At 34.6% G+C, this 15874-nt stretch overlaps 3 protein-coding genes across 3 annotated transcripts; 2 read left to right on the plus strand and 1 right to left on the minus strand.

The window, feature by feature from the left end:
• Positions 1–10391: 10391 nt before the first annotated feature.
• Positions 10392–10982, plus strand: DSM5745_07504 (uncharacterized protein; the record flags this gene model as incomplete). Its single annotated transcript, XM_026749520.1, has 1 exon — positions 10392–10982. One exon carries the CDS (start codon positions 10392–10394, stop codon positions 10980–10982), a length of 591 nt encoding a protein of 196 aa, XP_026601552.1.
• A 556-nt stretch (positions 10983–11538) lies between these two features.
• DSM5745_07505 (uncharacterized protein) lies at positions 11539–13998 on the plus strand (the record flags this gene model as incomplete). The annotated part of the gene is made up of 2 exons (XM_026749521.1): positions 11539–13108; positions 13640–13998. The coding sequence occupies 2 exons, from the start codon at positions 11539–11541 to the stop codon at positions 13996–13998; spliced, it is 1929 nt and encodes a 642-aa protein (XP_026601553.1).
• Positions 13999–14044: 46 nt separating this feature from the next.
• On the minus strand, positions 14045–15863 carry DSM5745_07506 (uncharacterized protein; the record flags this gene model as incomplete). The annotated part of the gene is made up of 5 exons (XM_026749522.1): positions 14045–14563; positions 14622–15149; positions 15205–15345; positions 15444–15636; positions 15697–15863. 5 exons carry the CDS (start codon positions 15861–15863, stop codon positions 14045–14047), a joined length of 1548 nt encoding a protein of 515 aa, XP_026601554.1.
• Positions 15864–15874: the final 11 nt, after the last annotated feature.

Here is a 15874-nt window from a genome sequence, read left to right on the forward strand (position 1 = left end):
ACTTTTTTTTTTATTTTTAGTTTTTTATTTAGGACTATTTAGCGGGAAACTCTAAATTTATAAATAATATATTTAAATAAAAACTTTATAATAGCAGGTGTGTTTATAATAACTAGTGGTTTACCTTTAGGCTATTTTAATAATAAGTAAGTTTTTAGCACTATATACCTAAAATTAATATTAAAAAGTATATAAATAATATTAATATTAAACATGTTAAAAAAAAGTAATATAGTAATAAAATAAAGTTTTTTATACTTTTACTAAGGATCCCTAGCTTAGTAGGTAAGGTATTTTCTTACTAAAGTTATTATATCCGCATAGCTACCTAACCATTAATACCTAAAAAATAAGTAATTATAGGTGCCTTCGCGACCCCTATACCCTAATTTCTTATATATTATTTTAAAAATTATATAGTATTTTTTTATATTATTAACTACTTATTAAACTAGTTAGCCTTTAAAGCCTTTTTAAAATAAATAGCCTTTATATAAAATATAAATAGCAGCAGTAGCTTAAAGTTTATAATAATTTAACTAGCTTATTTTTAGTAGCTTTAATAGGGTCGCGAGGTACCAGGTAATCTTATAATATTTTATTAAATAATAACCTTTTAAAAATATACTTACTTTTAAATTAGGTTTATTTTTATTATCCTCCGGCAGCAGGTTATAATTTCTTAGGGTTTTTATAAACTTACTAAAGGCCCTTGCCTTAGTTAACTATATTTACGCCTTAATTACCCCTAATTTTACTTTTACTTATTTATTAATATTAATTTTAATATTTTTTACACTATGTCTTTTTTTATAATAAGCCTATATAATAAAGTGTTTATAATTATATTTTTATTACCAGGTACGTGCTTTATAATAAAGTTAAATATTTAAATTTATGCTAATTAACTTACTACTAGTACGCCTAGTAAATTAAATACTAACCTATTTAACTAGCCTACTAGGGTATTAGTATTAGTTTCTAAGAAAAAATATACTTTATATAATTAAAACCTAAGCTTTTTAAAAGTTATTATAAGGCCTTAATATTTTTTTTTCCTGGTATTATATTACTTTTCCATGTTACTTTATATACTAAAGTTATATCTTACCACGTGTTACTTCCTATTTTTTTTTTATATAATATATATTTTTTATTTATCCAGGCTCGCGTTTACTACTAAAATAATTATTAATAAAATAATAATATAATTAATAAGTAGCATGCATGGGAATATTATAATAATCTTTTATAAATAAATAAAGGTATTTTTTTATTTTTTTCCTTATTACTAGCAGGCGTTCTTGCGGAGTAACAAGTGTAGTAATTTAGCTTTTTAAATATAGTAATTAATAATTATTTTAAACCCTGCTATTAGCCCCGTGAATTTATAAACTTATTTAATATTTTAAGGCTTAGGTTAGTAAAAAACCTTAGCTACTTTTATTACTTTAAAATATTTTTTATTATAGTTACATACCTATCCTATAATCTTAAGCCCCTTTATATAAAACTATAACTTTTTTACTAAGATTATAACTTTTATAAGCTTTACTAAGTAAAGCACGTGATTTAAATTTACTAGGTGCTTTAATATATATTATTAAATTTTTAGCAAAGCTTTTTTATTATTATACTTAGTTTTAAGTTTTTTTACGCTAATATTATTTAAAAATATCTATATTATTAATAATATTAATTTTTTTAAAATCTTTTTTTTAACCCTAATAAACTAGGCAACCAAGTTCGTGGCTTTTTATATAATAGTTATTTATTAAAAAAAACTTATTATAGTATAAATAACGGTCTTATCCCTATTTCTAGGGTTTAGGGTAATTTAGTTATACCTAAATATTTAATTAATAAGAAATGCCATGGCCATGCTAGTAAACTTATTAAAAAATTTATTAGTATTTAGCGGGAGGTTCATGTTTTATATAATAATTTTATTAAGCTTAATAATATTAATTACTAGTTAGTAAGTACCAGGCGTTTTTTTAATAATTAAAAAATATAGGTTTTTATAAAGGCCCTGGGAGTGTTTAAATATTCTAGCCTTTAGGTATTTTTTAAGTATTTTAACTATTATTTTTTAGGCCGCTCTTAAAATCTTAATTAAGGGTACTTATTATGCTTAATATTTTACTATTTATAATTATTATAAAGGTACTACCTTTAGTTACACATGGCTAATATTTTTAGTCCCTTATTTTAGCACTCCTTTTTTTAATATAATATATCTAGTAGTATTTTCTTCTCCTACACTATTAACTAATTTTTAATTTTTAACTTTATAACTTTTTTAAGTATTAATTAGGTTTCTCGCGGGAACTAGGTAATTTATAACTAAAAATAAAAGTTAAACTTAGTACTTGCTTTAGGCGCTTAGTAAAAAAAATAGTATTATTTAAGGTAAAGTTCTTGCTAATTTTTTACGCCTTTTAATATATTACCCCCTTTTATACTATTTACTAGTTATACTTTATTAGCTTTTTTTTTAAATAAGGTTACTAGTTAGGCTATATTTAAAGGCTGTGTTCCTTATATTCTTTTAGCTTTATATTTTATTTATTAAATATATTTTAAGGGTTTACTTAAGTGTTTTAATAATTTCCAGGTAACTTTATTAATAAGTACTTTGTATATATTAAATAGGTTAGGTATAAACTTAGTGGTTATAAATTTATGGCTTGTAATTAGCTTAATAATTTTATATTTATTTAAATATAAAATTACCAGGCGTGAAATTAACTTAATTTTTAGATTTTTAAGCGGCCAGGAGTTATTTAGGTAACCTTTAACTTACTTAATAATTTTATATTTAACTAAATATAAAATTATTTTAATTTTTAATTTTTTAGGCGCTTGGGCGTAGCTTAGGTATTTATTTATTTTATTAAGGCCCTTATTTATTAATTATCTTAGGGCCCCTAGTATTATTATTCTAGCTTTTATAATAAGCAACCACTTAATATTATAATTCTTGCTTAATTTTTTAAATCCTACCTAGGCTAAATATTTCTTTTATACCTAGCTAGTAATAGCTTTTAGGGTACATAAATTTTTAAAAGTTAGTTATAACTAAAAAAATAAATTATGTACTTTATGTTGCTATTTTTTTTAGTATTTATTATAAATAAGGCTTGGTATTAAAAGGGCCTTCTTAAAATAAATTCCTTTTTTAAGTTATTTAGCATAAAATAATTAATACTTTAGTATATAAAATTACTAATAATTACCAAGAGGTCTTTTATAATACTTATATAGCTACCTTTAACTTAATTTATAATTACTACTTTTACCCGCGGCTTTAGCCTATAAGGCAAGTTAATTTTTTTATATAGTTATTTATTAATAATATTAAGTTTCACGCTAGTGTCCAGGAGCGCCTTTATAAATTATTTTTTTATTTTAATTAGGATTTTAATACTTAAAAATATATAAAAATTTTTTTTACTAGGTAGGGGCTTAAACCTTAAGCCTTTTATAATAATATTTATAAGTGCTACTTACGCGGGTTAAAAGGGCATGTTATTAATTAACTTAGGTTTTAACTATAGGTTTATAATGGCTATATTTTTTAAGGTTACTTAAAAAATTTAGGTAATAATAATAAAAGGGCTTAAATTTATAAAAAGTTAATAAAAAAATATAAAGTACAGGTATTTAAATACCCTAAAAAGGTTATTAATTATAATATTAGCCATGGGTTGCTAAAATACATAATTAAGTATAAAGTTTATTAATATTTTTTTTTTTAACTTAATTACTAACTTATTTTTAATTACAGGCCGGGATTAAATAGTAGCCTAAGATTTTTTTTTTTTTTTTTTTTTTTTTTTTTTTTTTTTTTTTTTTTTTTTTTTTTTTTTTTTTACTCCTAGGGCTATTTTTCCGTGTTTTTTAAAAGCTTAGACTTTTTAATCATCCTGTTTATATATTAATTAAATCTTACTAATTAAATAATAGGGTACTTATTATTAATAATTTTATATTTTTTAACTTGTTTATTAGCTATAAATAACTATAGTTATACCTTAATTAAATTATTAAACTTATAGTTAAAGTTTTTGCTATTTTTAATATTTTTTTTTAGGTTTTTAGTATTTACAAGCTTAATAACTAAGGCTTTAATAATACTAATATTTACCCTTAAAAACTTTAACTTTAACTAGTTTTTAATAACTTTTAGCACGTGCTTTATTATTAGTATTTTTAACTAGCCTTTAATTTTAGGTTTTTTATTTCCTACCTTGCTAACATATAGTTTATTAATATTTAAGTTTTTATAATATATTTTATTTATTATATTTATTACTTATATAATATAAGTACCTACGCGGTATCCTAAGGTCCTATAATAATAATAATTATTATAAAATAAGGGCGCTTAAACCAGGAGTACTAATATATTATTAAGTAAATATTATTATTTTTAATATTATTAAGACGGGTATTACTAGGGCGGGTACTACTAGAATAAGTATTACTAAGGCGGGTATTATTAAGGGGCGGCTTTAATTTAAGGGGGAATATATATAATAATTTAATATATAAATACTTAGGGGGGCGGTGCCTACTATATATTTAAAAAATAAAAAAATTATTATGCCTGCTAGGCTATTATAGCTTTAAGGTTTAGCTATAATACTTTAATAGCTTTTATAATTTTTTAAAAATTATTTTATATAGGACTTAAGTGCCTTTTTTACTAGCTTATAATTTTATTAAATAAAACCAGGGGTTTTTTAGTTACTAAAATACTAGCTATATACTTAAAAGTATTTAAAATATAGCCTTTTTTTTTTAGCTTTTTTTTTTTAGAAATATAATAACCTTTTTACTAACCTTAAGGTATAGTTTTTTTACTACCAGGGTATTTAATATATACTTTTTAATTATCTTATACTTAAGCTAGCGACGGCTTTTTACCTTTAGTTTAAATTTTTTAAAAACTTATTAGGCTAGGTTACTTGGGAGGCCTTGGGTTAGCTAAATATATTAAATATAGTTATTTAATTTATTAATTTATATAACTTAGGCTAAAATTATATTATATTTTATAATATAATTATAAAGGTTATTAATCCACGTGCGTGGCTAGCTTTTAAATTTTTTAAAATACTAGTATAATTACTTAATTTAGCACTAGTTAAGGCGCTGGTATTTATTTAGCATAATAGTTTTTAAAACCTTTTAATTTTATTTAGTATACCCTTTTAGGTTTTTAATAATATTTAAAATACTATAATTATAATAGCCTGCTACTTAGGTAACTTTTTTTAATTTATTATAAATATTTTAATTCTTGCAGGCTTACTTATATATTTTTAAAAATCTAGTTATATTTTTATTATTAAATATAGGTGCGCCTAAAATACCAGGAATTAATATAAAAATAATTAATAAAGGGTAATACTTTTTTTTTATTATACTTTTTATATTTTTAAAGGTACTAGTATTACTACCGCGGGAGTTACTAAAAAATATATAAATTTTATTAATAATATTACCAGGCTTACCTTTAGCCACGGGGGATATATTATTAAAATTTTTAAATATAAGCATGGGCATTTACTTAATATTTTTACCACTTTTTTTACTTAAAAACTTAAATACATAAAATATCTTTACTTAATAATAAAAGTTAGCAAGCAAGTAATAGGCTTGTATATATTAAAGGTTTTAAATAGTTTTTTAAAGGGCTAGGTTTGCAAATACTTAATAAAAAATAAAATTTTATAATTATAAAAAGGGACTTATAAAATATTTTTATTTTATTATTAAGCACCTAGTATAACTACCTAGGTAGGCCCCTGGGAGCTTTACTTTAAATTTACTAGCTATATTTATATTAAATTTATTAATTTTATTATTTAATTTATTATATTTATTAGGTAATTAGCATTTCTTAGGATTTTTTAATTTATTATTTTTTTAAAAATTACCAGGGTGCTTTATGCGCGGCCTACCTACCTTGCCTACTAGGTTTAATTTATACTTACTATTTAATTTTTTTTAACCTTTAGGCCTTAATAATTCTTTACCCCTTTTTTTAATAATTTTAGGTACCTAAGTTACTAAGGCATAGCTACTAGTATTAAAAACTTTTAATTTAAGGGTTTAATAGGCGCCCTTTTTACCTTTATAATATTAAAAAAACATGCCCTATATTAATTACTAATATATAAAGGGGTAATACTAAAGTATAAAAGCTAAAAAAGCTAAATAATAGCGGAAACCTAGGACTAAACAGTACGTAATATAGGTAGGAATAATAATAAAAAAAAAATATATATATTAGGGTAAATAATAAATTAGGTACAGGAGGCTAGTAGCAAGGCTATAAGTACTATAGGAATCAATGTTGGGGTGCAACCCCACTACACTATACTTGAAAAATCTTATTATTATTTTTTTTATATTTAATTAAATAGCTAATTAAAACTTTTATAGCAAGCTTATAAAACTATTTATAATTTTTAATTAATATATAAATATATAATTTATAGCTATAAGCGTGGAAGTTATTAAGGTAGGGTATTAAATTACTAATTTAATAATATTTATGCTATAGCTATAAAGGTAACTTACTATAAGAATTTTTAGTAATAAATAGTTAATTTAAGGTTATAATAACAGCCTTAATTATTTTAGGCTATATTTTTTTTAATAAACTAGTATTAATTCTTATAGCTTAAGTTATTATATTAATATACTAGGTATAATATTTTAAAATTTTATTAAACTTTAAAATTTTTAATAAAAAAGGTTAAAATATTAAACCTTTTAGTTTGGCCCAGGCCTTATACTTAAAAAACTTTTTACTATTATTTATTTTAATAGCGCGAATATACTATTTTATAAGGCACTTATAGTATTTTTAGTGTAATATTAGTTATTAAAATACTTTTTTTTTTTTAACGTAGTATACCGTGGCTAATTAGGTAGTATTATTAATAACTATAAAATAATAGTTAAATTTACTAATTTTAGTTAATTAAATAAGTTATATATTTATATATTATAATTTTCCTAAATTTACTTCCTGCGGGACAAGCTAGAATAATATTTTATAAAATTTAGCCTTAAGGTAAGCGAAGTAGTTTAATTAATTAATAATATTTATATTAAGGCCTTTTACCTAGGCCATAATATAAAATCTAAAAATACCCACGTGGCTAAGGCACTTGTAAAATAAATTTATATTAACTATAGCTAATTAAAAATATTATTTAAATATAAACTTTAAAAAAGGGACGCCGTGGCGTGTGTAAGCTTGCCCTATAATAAATTTATTTAAGCTAATAAAAGTATTATTTTCTTTATAATATTATATGCTAAGTATTTTTTTTAGCCTTTTAATAAATAATAGGTAAATTAAAACCTTAGGCGCGTGATATTTATAAACCCTAATTTTTTTATATATATTATTTACACCCTTTATAATAATAATTAATATTTTATAATCTTTAATACATTTAATTACTTTGCTAAATATTTTATATAAATATTTTAAGTAGTTTAGGCTATATTTTATATAATTTTTAAAATTAAAGTGCTTAAAAAAATAAACTTAGCTAATTTTATATTTATAAGCCACTTTATTAATTTAGTGGTTATAATAAAAGTAGGTATAGCTAAAAATTTAAGGCTAATTTTAGGCTTTAATTTATTATATTTAAAGTTATAATTATTAAATTTATTATTATTATATAAAGTTATAGCTTATAGCTTTATGCTAGTTTTATTTAGGTATAGTACTTATATTTTAAAAAGCTTAATCTAGCTATTAAGTTAAAGTTAAAAGTTTAAATAATAATAATTTTTTTAAAAGTAGCTATTATATTTATAATATTTATAAAAATAAACCTTATTATCCCCTTGCTTTATTTAATTAGCTTATTTTTTTTTATTTATATTATTTAAAGGGCTAGTAAGCGCTTTAATATAAGGTTTTTTATAATAAACTTATTTTTTTTACTTTTTTAAGGGCGGGGCCGCGGTGGCAAGTAGGATAATTATTTTAACTTTAGCTATAATATTTTTATATAATTATTTTAGGTTATTTTTGCTATAGTTTCTTAAAATTTTATTAATTAAAAATAATTATTAAAGTATAGCCTATATTTTAAAATTACTATAATTTTTTTAAAGAATTAATAGCATGGTAATACTAAGTTTAATAATAACATGCAGGTTTTTAGTAATATCCCACGTGATTATAAATATTATAATAAACTTAAAAATAATAAAGAATTAGTTTTTATATATATTAATAATATTAAGCATTATTTTAGTAATTTAAAGTATGCCTTATTTAATAATAATCTAGTAAATTATATTAAATATTTTATTAATATACTTTATTAAATATAAAAATCTTATAACTTTAGTATAAATTTTATAGCTAACTTAGCCCAGGAGCTAATTAATAATAAGTATTAAGTAATTTTTTTATTATTTTTAATATAATTTATTTTTAAAAGGCCTGGCAAGTAAGAAATTAACTAATTAAAAAAGGCGTATGGCTTATAAATATTTTCTTACTTAATTAAATTATTTATTATAATTAATTTAGCCTAAAAGTTTAATTTTAAGTAAATATATAATAATAAAAATTATAGCCCCAAGCAGGCGGTGCTTATAATATATTTATTTAAGTAAAAAATTATAAAAATTTATTAACTAAATTACTTACTAAAGCATTCCTATAGCAGGATTAAGTATTTTTATAATAAAAATAACTTATTAAGGCTTAGCTATATTAAATATTAAGTTTTAATTAATTAAAAAATTATAGTTTTATTAATTTATAAATAGTAGGTATTAAAAATTACGCTTTAAAAAAATAAAAAAAGTATATAATAATACTTATTATAAGCTTTAAAGCTTATAAAGGCACTTAAAAAAGTTTTAAATAATATTTTAAAGTAATTAAAAAAGTTTAAGGGCTTATAACCTAATAACTAGCTAATAATATTACTTATAGTAAACCTTTAAATTATTTATATATAACAAGCAGTAAGTTATAAAAAAACCTTAACTATCACGTGCTGCGCTAGTCCTAATTAAAATAGGCGCGTCCCGGGCGCCGGCCCTCCGGGCGTCCGACATTTCATGATCTGGAAAGCGCGCCGCAACAACGGAATCATGGAGCCCGAAGCCCGGCTGTATTCCGTCCTGATTGCCGGTCCGATAATGGGAGCCGGGCTGATTCTCTACGGTGTTGGGGCTGCCCATGATATCCACTGGTCAGGCCCTATCATTGGGATGGGTATGATCGGCTGTGCGCTGCCAATTGCAGCGGAGGTCGCCCTGGGGTACGTAAGTGAGAGCTACCCCAGTCTAGCGGGCGAGGCAACGACAGCCGTGATTGTTATTCGAAATATCATTGGGTGCGGTATGACGTTTGCGATCTCGCCGTGGATTGAGGCAACGGGGTTGCAGGATACATTTGTGGCTGTGGGGCTGTTGGCGTTTGCGGTGTTTTATAGTGGGATTTTGTTGATCTGGAAGGGGAAGAGTTGTAGGAGGTTGGGGGCGAAGAGGTATCGTGCTATGGTTGCTATGAAGAGGTAGTCCTCTGCGGACCAAGAGCGACATTCATATTGTGAAATCGATCTGGTTGATCTGCCCGAGAAGCTTAGCATTCTAACTGCAATGACGTCTTTGATAACCCAATACCGGTAGTTATCACATTCTATGTCATCAATTTCTATGAGTCCGAGTTACCAGCAGCCTCCTCCTGTCTCCTCTCCTCGCGCTCGCTAAACCGATCCCCAAGAGCTCCAAATGCGGCCTCATCAAAATTGTATACTTGACAAATTCCTCCGTGCAATCAATAAGTCGATCCCTGTTTGCTCGCCAGAAGCCGCTGGTCATGCGGCTCACGCTCGTCACTTTTTACAAAATAAGTCTATATAAGGAGCTTAAGTGTAGTAAATAGCATCCAGAACTTTGTTTAATGAAGTGTCCCGTAAGCTCATGTAGAAAATCAGTTAGTTTCTGGAGGTTGGTTTGACCTTGTAGTAGAGTCTGCTATTGTGAACTTCTACCCTCCAGGCTGCGTACATTGCCATTCAAGGCCTGATAAGTTTCTGGGCCATTACATATACGCGTTCAGCATTATGCAATATAACATAATACTTGCTCAGTGTGGAACAGGCAAGCAACCGATCTGCAGAACAGTATGCTTAGCAGAGGCTTAGCACAGGCACAGTCCAGATCCACCTGCGGGGATCGACTCCATCAGCCCAGGTCCACGATCTCTTTCAAGATCCAGAGCGCCGCGTGTTGATGACGCAATTCTCGAGAACAACCTCTTTAAGCCCGGCAATCCCAGCTTCCATCATGGAGACTAATTCACCATACCTTTGAGGAGCTTCAAAATGCACTCCCCCTACCCAGAGCACAACCCCGACCCCTGCAACCTCCTGCAAAGCCACACGACAGCGCAGTTGATCTTCGACGTGATAAAGACGCTCCCTCGCCGCGCCCGAATCCTCTTCATCGGCTGCAAGTCCTCCCTGCCCTTAATCCATCACCTTGCTACCGCCGGCCATGAGATCCACGGGATCGACCAGTCCAAGGATGCCATTGTCCTTGCTCAACGCGCCCCAGGCGATTACCACCAGGTCAGTCCGATGGCATACCACCCGCCCTTCGAATTCGATGCCATATTCGCTATTCACTCTCTTCATCATCTGAGCCAGTCGGAAACGAGAGAGATGGTCTTGAATATGGCGAGGTGGTTGAAGATGGGCGGGTCCTTGACCCTGGCGACGCCGGTACCCGCCCATAGCAATGCCCGCTTAGAAGGTGGCCAGGCCGAGTCACTATTATCTCGCGACGAATGGATTGCGCTTTGTGAAAATGCAGGCTTCTCGCCGCCGGGCAGGGAAGCCAATATACCTGTACCGCTTAATGCTGTAGAGCCATCGAAGATCCATTCGTTCATGAGCTTCCATAAGATACGATGAAGTTTCCATCTCTATATACTTGAGACCGCCGTTAATCTATCTTGGGTGCTTGAGAGCATGGGATGGTGACAAAAGAAAAATGAACAATACTGGGGACTTTTATACATTTTCAACAACACGAAAGGTGCCAGGTAGAGATTGAGATAAGAGTCCCCAAGGGTCGGATGAGAAATAACTCTACTTCTTGTCTTACAATATATCCGAAATAGGCTTTCAGCACGTAGTTTTGGATTGCTAACTCAAGACTCTGTTATGCGTATTCTGCCGACATTTATTGTTGTCGGCAGTATACGCACTCCTGTTACTGCTCCAGGCGCGTTATTTGAACAGGAGTCTCCGTCTTAGCCAACCTTAATAGACCGCGCGAGCAACTACTGACCTGCTAGTTTAGCCGACTCGGCTCCTAATCTACCAAGTATTTTCGGTTCCACGGGCCGTGGCTCTTCAAACTCTGTGCAGAACCTCCAACCCTCCAACCGAATACCGCGCTCGGCCATTGACAAAGGTGCTGGGCGATTTATTTCCCAGACAACGCTTCCTCGGCGCAATCTCCAGAATGTCAGCGTCGCTTGATTCCCTCGGCCCCGAGCTCATCCACCTCGTTGTTTATGAACTTGAAAAGCTCGTCGGCCCTGCGCGACTTCCCCCGTACGCCCTCGTCAACAAAAGGTTCCAAGCCGCGTTCAGGCGACGGGAAATCGCCTGGTTGGAGGTATCCAGTCACGGCTCACGGGAGTCTTTGCTAACTGTCGTTGGGAAACGCCCGGTGCAACGAAGAGCTCTTAGCAGCCTTCAGTACACAACCATCCTGCCTACCTATCCTGATGATCATCGCTACTGCCTGGAGAAGCGCAAAGAGCATAAGGCCAACCTTGCGGCATTCGAGAAAAGCGTGACAGCTCTGTGGAACGAGCTCTCCTCCTGGACTGACAAAGCCCCTGGTTCACTTCGACTCGAGTTGACGGCGAAGTCCGAAACCGATGACTGGACGGATTGGGACTTTGACAACGAGGCTCGCTGGCTTTACCGTGAATATAGCCTGGCCCTTGGCGATGAAAGCGTCAAGTTGCCGACGCTGGATTGCGTTTACAACTTGGTTCTTGGGGCTGGGCGTCGTATCCACCCACGAACGATGGGCGATATGATCCTTTCCCTGCCCTGCTTACGCTCGCTCGACTTGAGACTCCCGCCTGGCCATGCACGGAATCGTGCTCTCCGCGCGGAGTATCGGATTCACCTTGCCAAGGCACTCGAAGCGCCGACCCTTCATAGGTTGGAGAATCTGAGTATTGATATGGCCGAAGAGACACCGGAAAACCATGATTTCCAAGTAGCAGAACAGGAAGATCCTGCATATCCAGCTGGGGACGTGTTATGCCACGCGATACGCAAACTGGCCCAAAGGAGTCTCCGCGAGCTACGACTTGAAGGATGCCCCATCTCCCCGGCGCTCTTTACATCTGGGAAGAAAAAAGAAGACGAGGCTGGTTTTCCCTACCTGGAATCCCTGAAGATCACATACCCCATTTACACCTATGACGGCCGTTGGTACTATGGAGGTAACCCAGCAACATATAAACCAGAGGAACTCCACGAGAAAGAACTCGAGAAGATAGAGTGGGACACCGAGGACGAAGGCAGGTCCGATGACGAATCTGACCGCGAGTCTGTGGCCAGCTTCTCAAACGACCCCTGGCGCGAGCCGCTAAACCGTGACCGGGCAGATTTCTTCGACGGAAACCTGCCAGAGTACGCTTGGCGTCGCAGGCCTGAGCCAAAGACGTTCAATCCCCTAGTCAAATCTCTCGCCAAGGCAGCTCTCCGTATGCCAAAGCTACGGTCTCTCGTTGCTATCGCCAAAGCACAAAGGCCGGGCTTGATGAACCAAAAGAGGATGCGTGATCTCCACATCAAGTTCCTCGCTCCTGGGGCGGACATGGGCTTTGCCGTCAAGGAGCACTATGAACTCATTGGCAAAGATGGTACCAACTGGCCGGATATTGAGCAAGTCGAAAAAGATAAGGCGAAGTGGAGATGGGCTATATGTCTCGGGCCCGACATTAACTCGAGGTGGACACTGCCCAAGCCCACCGTGGCGCTCATGAAGGAGCGGGTTGGGGAGGAGGGTGAGGTCAAGACTATTGTATTTATTCCACCTGAGGCGCGGCGCTATTACTGGTAGGCTGTCAATGGAAGCTGTGCATAGTAGAACCATCTCTCTCTATACTAATGTTGAGAAATCCAAGCGTTGACAATTAGACGTACTTGAGTGGAATATTTATTTGAGGTGAATGCATAGGTCAATAGGGCAGTGGAGTGCCAGAAGAACCCCTGTCCTGGGAAGCACTGGCCATCTACTGAATACAATCCACAGCTTGTGATGAATGATTGACGTCCGTAACCAATTATCCAGGGCTTATCCGCATTCTAAAAGCAAATTATCCTCCGCTGGAGTTGCAATTCCCCTTTCTGCAAGTCTCCTCTTCCTCAAACCCAGGAACACACCTGGGCAGCGTCAGTCATTAAGCCCTCTGCCTGCTGAGCCTGTGCACTTGCCTCCTGTCCCTGAAGCCAGGGCCACAAGACATAGCACGGCACCAGCAGCTCTTCCAGCTGTTTAATCAAGCTCTTCCCTCTTGAACTTACCGTCACTCCAGCCCCATTCGTGCACCTCATTATTGATTTCCTTATCGCTCTTCTCACTGGAACATCACCTGCCACCACCACCTCTACCAATCCCACCGTCTCCACGATCAACACCAGCCTCAGCGCTACTACCGCCATCACGACGACCAGCACCACCAAGACCAACCTCCAAAACCCCGGCGAGGACGACCGAAACGACCCACCTACCTCGCAATCCCTCCCTGACCCTCCAAACCCCGGCACCGAGCTTACATCATACCTCTCCACCATCTCCTCTCTCCTAACAAGCACAAACACCTGGCTCTCCCACAAAAAAAGCGACACAACAGGCAAATGGTACAAGTTCGCGAAGATTATGACCGCCGGCTAACCCGCGTCTACTGGGGAGATTTCCTCTGTAAAAAACCAGACAAATTCTACCCTTGAGCATCTGGTCGGCCCTCTCCACTTCCCCTCCCAATCTCACTCCACCGCAGTACCACTGCGTTCGGATCCCGAATCTGCAGCGAGACCTGAGCAACAGGGTCCCTCATTAATCCGCGCAGCCTCCTTCTTGCAGCGTCCAGATCTTCTCCTCCAAGGGGGACGGGGTCACACCTTACGGACCGAAAGAGAACCGCGAGAGCTGCAACAAACTCCACCTGAGCCATCTTCATCCCCGGACAGACCCTAGGGCCTCCCGACCACGGCATGAACGTGCCCTTTGGCGGGGTGACTAGCTGGCCGGTACCGTCAATCCACCGTGATGGCTTGAAATCCGCGCAATCAGGGCCCCATAGATCCCGGTCGGCGTGGATGATCTGCATCGAGATGAATATGTCCATTGGGGGGAGGAGCAGGTGCGGGGAGGTTGATGCTGCCCCGGCCACCTGCTGGGGCTCAGCGACGGACCGTGTTGCGTGCATTACCGCGGTAAATAGACGGAGGGTTTCGAACTGCGGTCGGATGTTAGATTACCGGAGGGCAGGGGATATTGCGGCGGAAGTAGCTCACCATCACCGCCAAAATGCGAGTGGATTTTGGAAACACCTCGTCATACTTCCAGACCGATGGATCCAGCGGAAGATGCTGGATGTCCTCGCGCATCCACGTCTGCCACTTGGGGTAGACCGCCAAGAGCATAACCGCATAGCCCATGGTGTTGGCGGTTGTCTCGAAGCCTGCAACGCTGAAGATGAACAGATTTCCGCTGATTTCATCATCCGTGAGAAAGAGATCGGACGCACTGGCGCCTTTTGCCTCTTCGGCGCATCCCACAAGCATCTTGAGGAAGCTCCTGTGCGATGTGGGCTCCTCGCCAGCCGCGCGTCTCTCCATGTCCAACACGGCCCTGGTATACGCGGGCATCTTCTCCTTTCGACGGCCCAATAACTGCAACCGCGCCGGCATAAACCACAGTTTCAAAACTGCAGCGGGAATCAAAGCAGCCTCCAGAAGCATCTCCGCGACCAGCAAGATCGTCTCGAAGTAAGCATTTTTCCCCTCGTCAATGGTTTGCGCAAAGCTGCGAGGGTCGGCTGTCTACTCCTGCTTCTCTCCGTATCCAGCGAACCCAAGCACATTGATTGCAATGCACCGCAGCCCGCTCAGAGTTTGGTTTCCAGGACGTAGCAGCATGTAAGATTGCATTTCCTGCGCTTGCCGACAGGTCTCTTTCCACACCGTTTGCGAGATATTTTCGTTGAAATTCGGTACGATCATTCTGCGCTGGCGTTGCCTGGAAAGAAAAGAAAAGAAAACGAGACCCGTCAGTATTCGTCATACAGGGCAAGTAAGCTCAGGGGTAGGCAATCATCAACGAATCCCATGTCTTACCATGTCGCACCGTTGGACTAATTTCCATTTCCGTTTAGCATCGGCACCTAGGATAAAGTCGCGAGGAAAAGCCACGAGACTCACAGTGACAATATTCGAACCGAAAATCCCCATGACCTTTTCCACAACCGCCGGCTGATGAAAGTCCTTTCTCCGCTGCAGTATAGCCGACGCAAGTGCTGGATCCGCTACCCTGGGCACGGTCTCAGTAAATCCAGTCCTATGCATCGTCTCAAATCATACAACTTGCCACAGGGTACATTCGTCCAGAGTAACCAACGCAAACGTCTTCCCTAATCTCCCATGCACCTCATCCTTCCGTCGAAACTCCCAGCCATAGATTGCCAGGTCGATACGTGCGTAAAGACGCTTGGGGAGGTACTTCTGAAGATGGGGCTGCAGCATGGGAGTGACGACCATCCAGAGGATGT

Source organism: Aspergillus mulundensis (assembly GCF_003369625.1).
Source record: "Aspergillus mulundensis strain DSM 5745 chromosome Unknown scaffold_8, whole genome shotgun sequence".
NCBI classification, from domain to species: domain Eukaryota; kingdom Fungi; phylum Ascomycota; class Eurotiomycetes; order Eurotiales; family Aspergillaceae; genus Aspergillus; species Aspergillus mulundensis.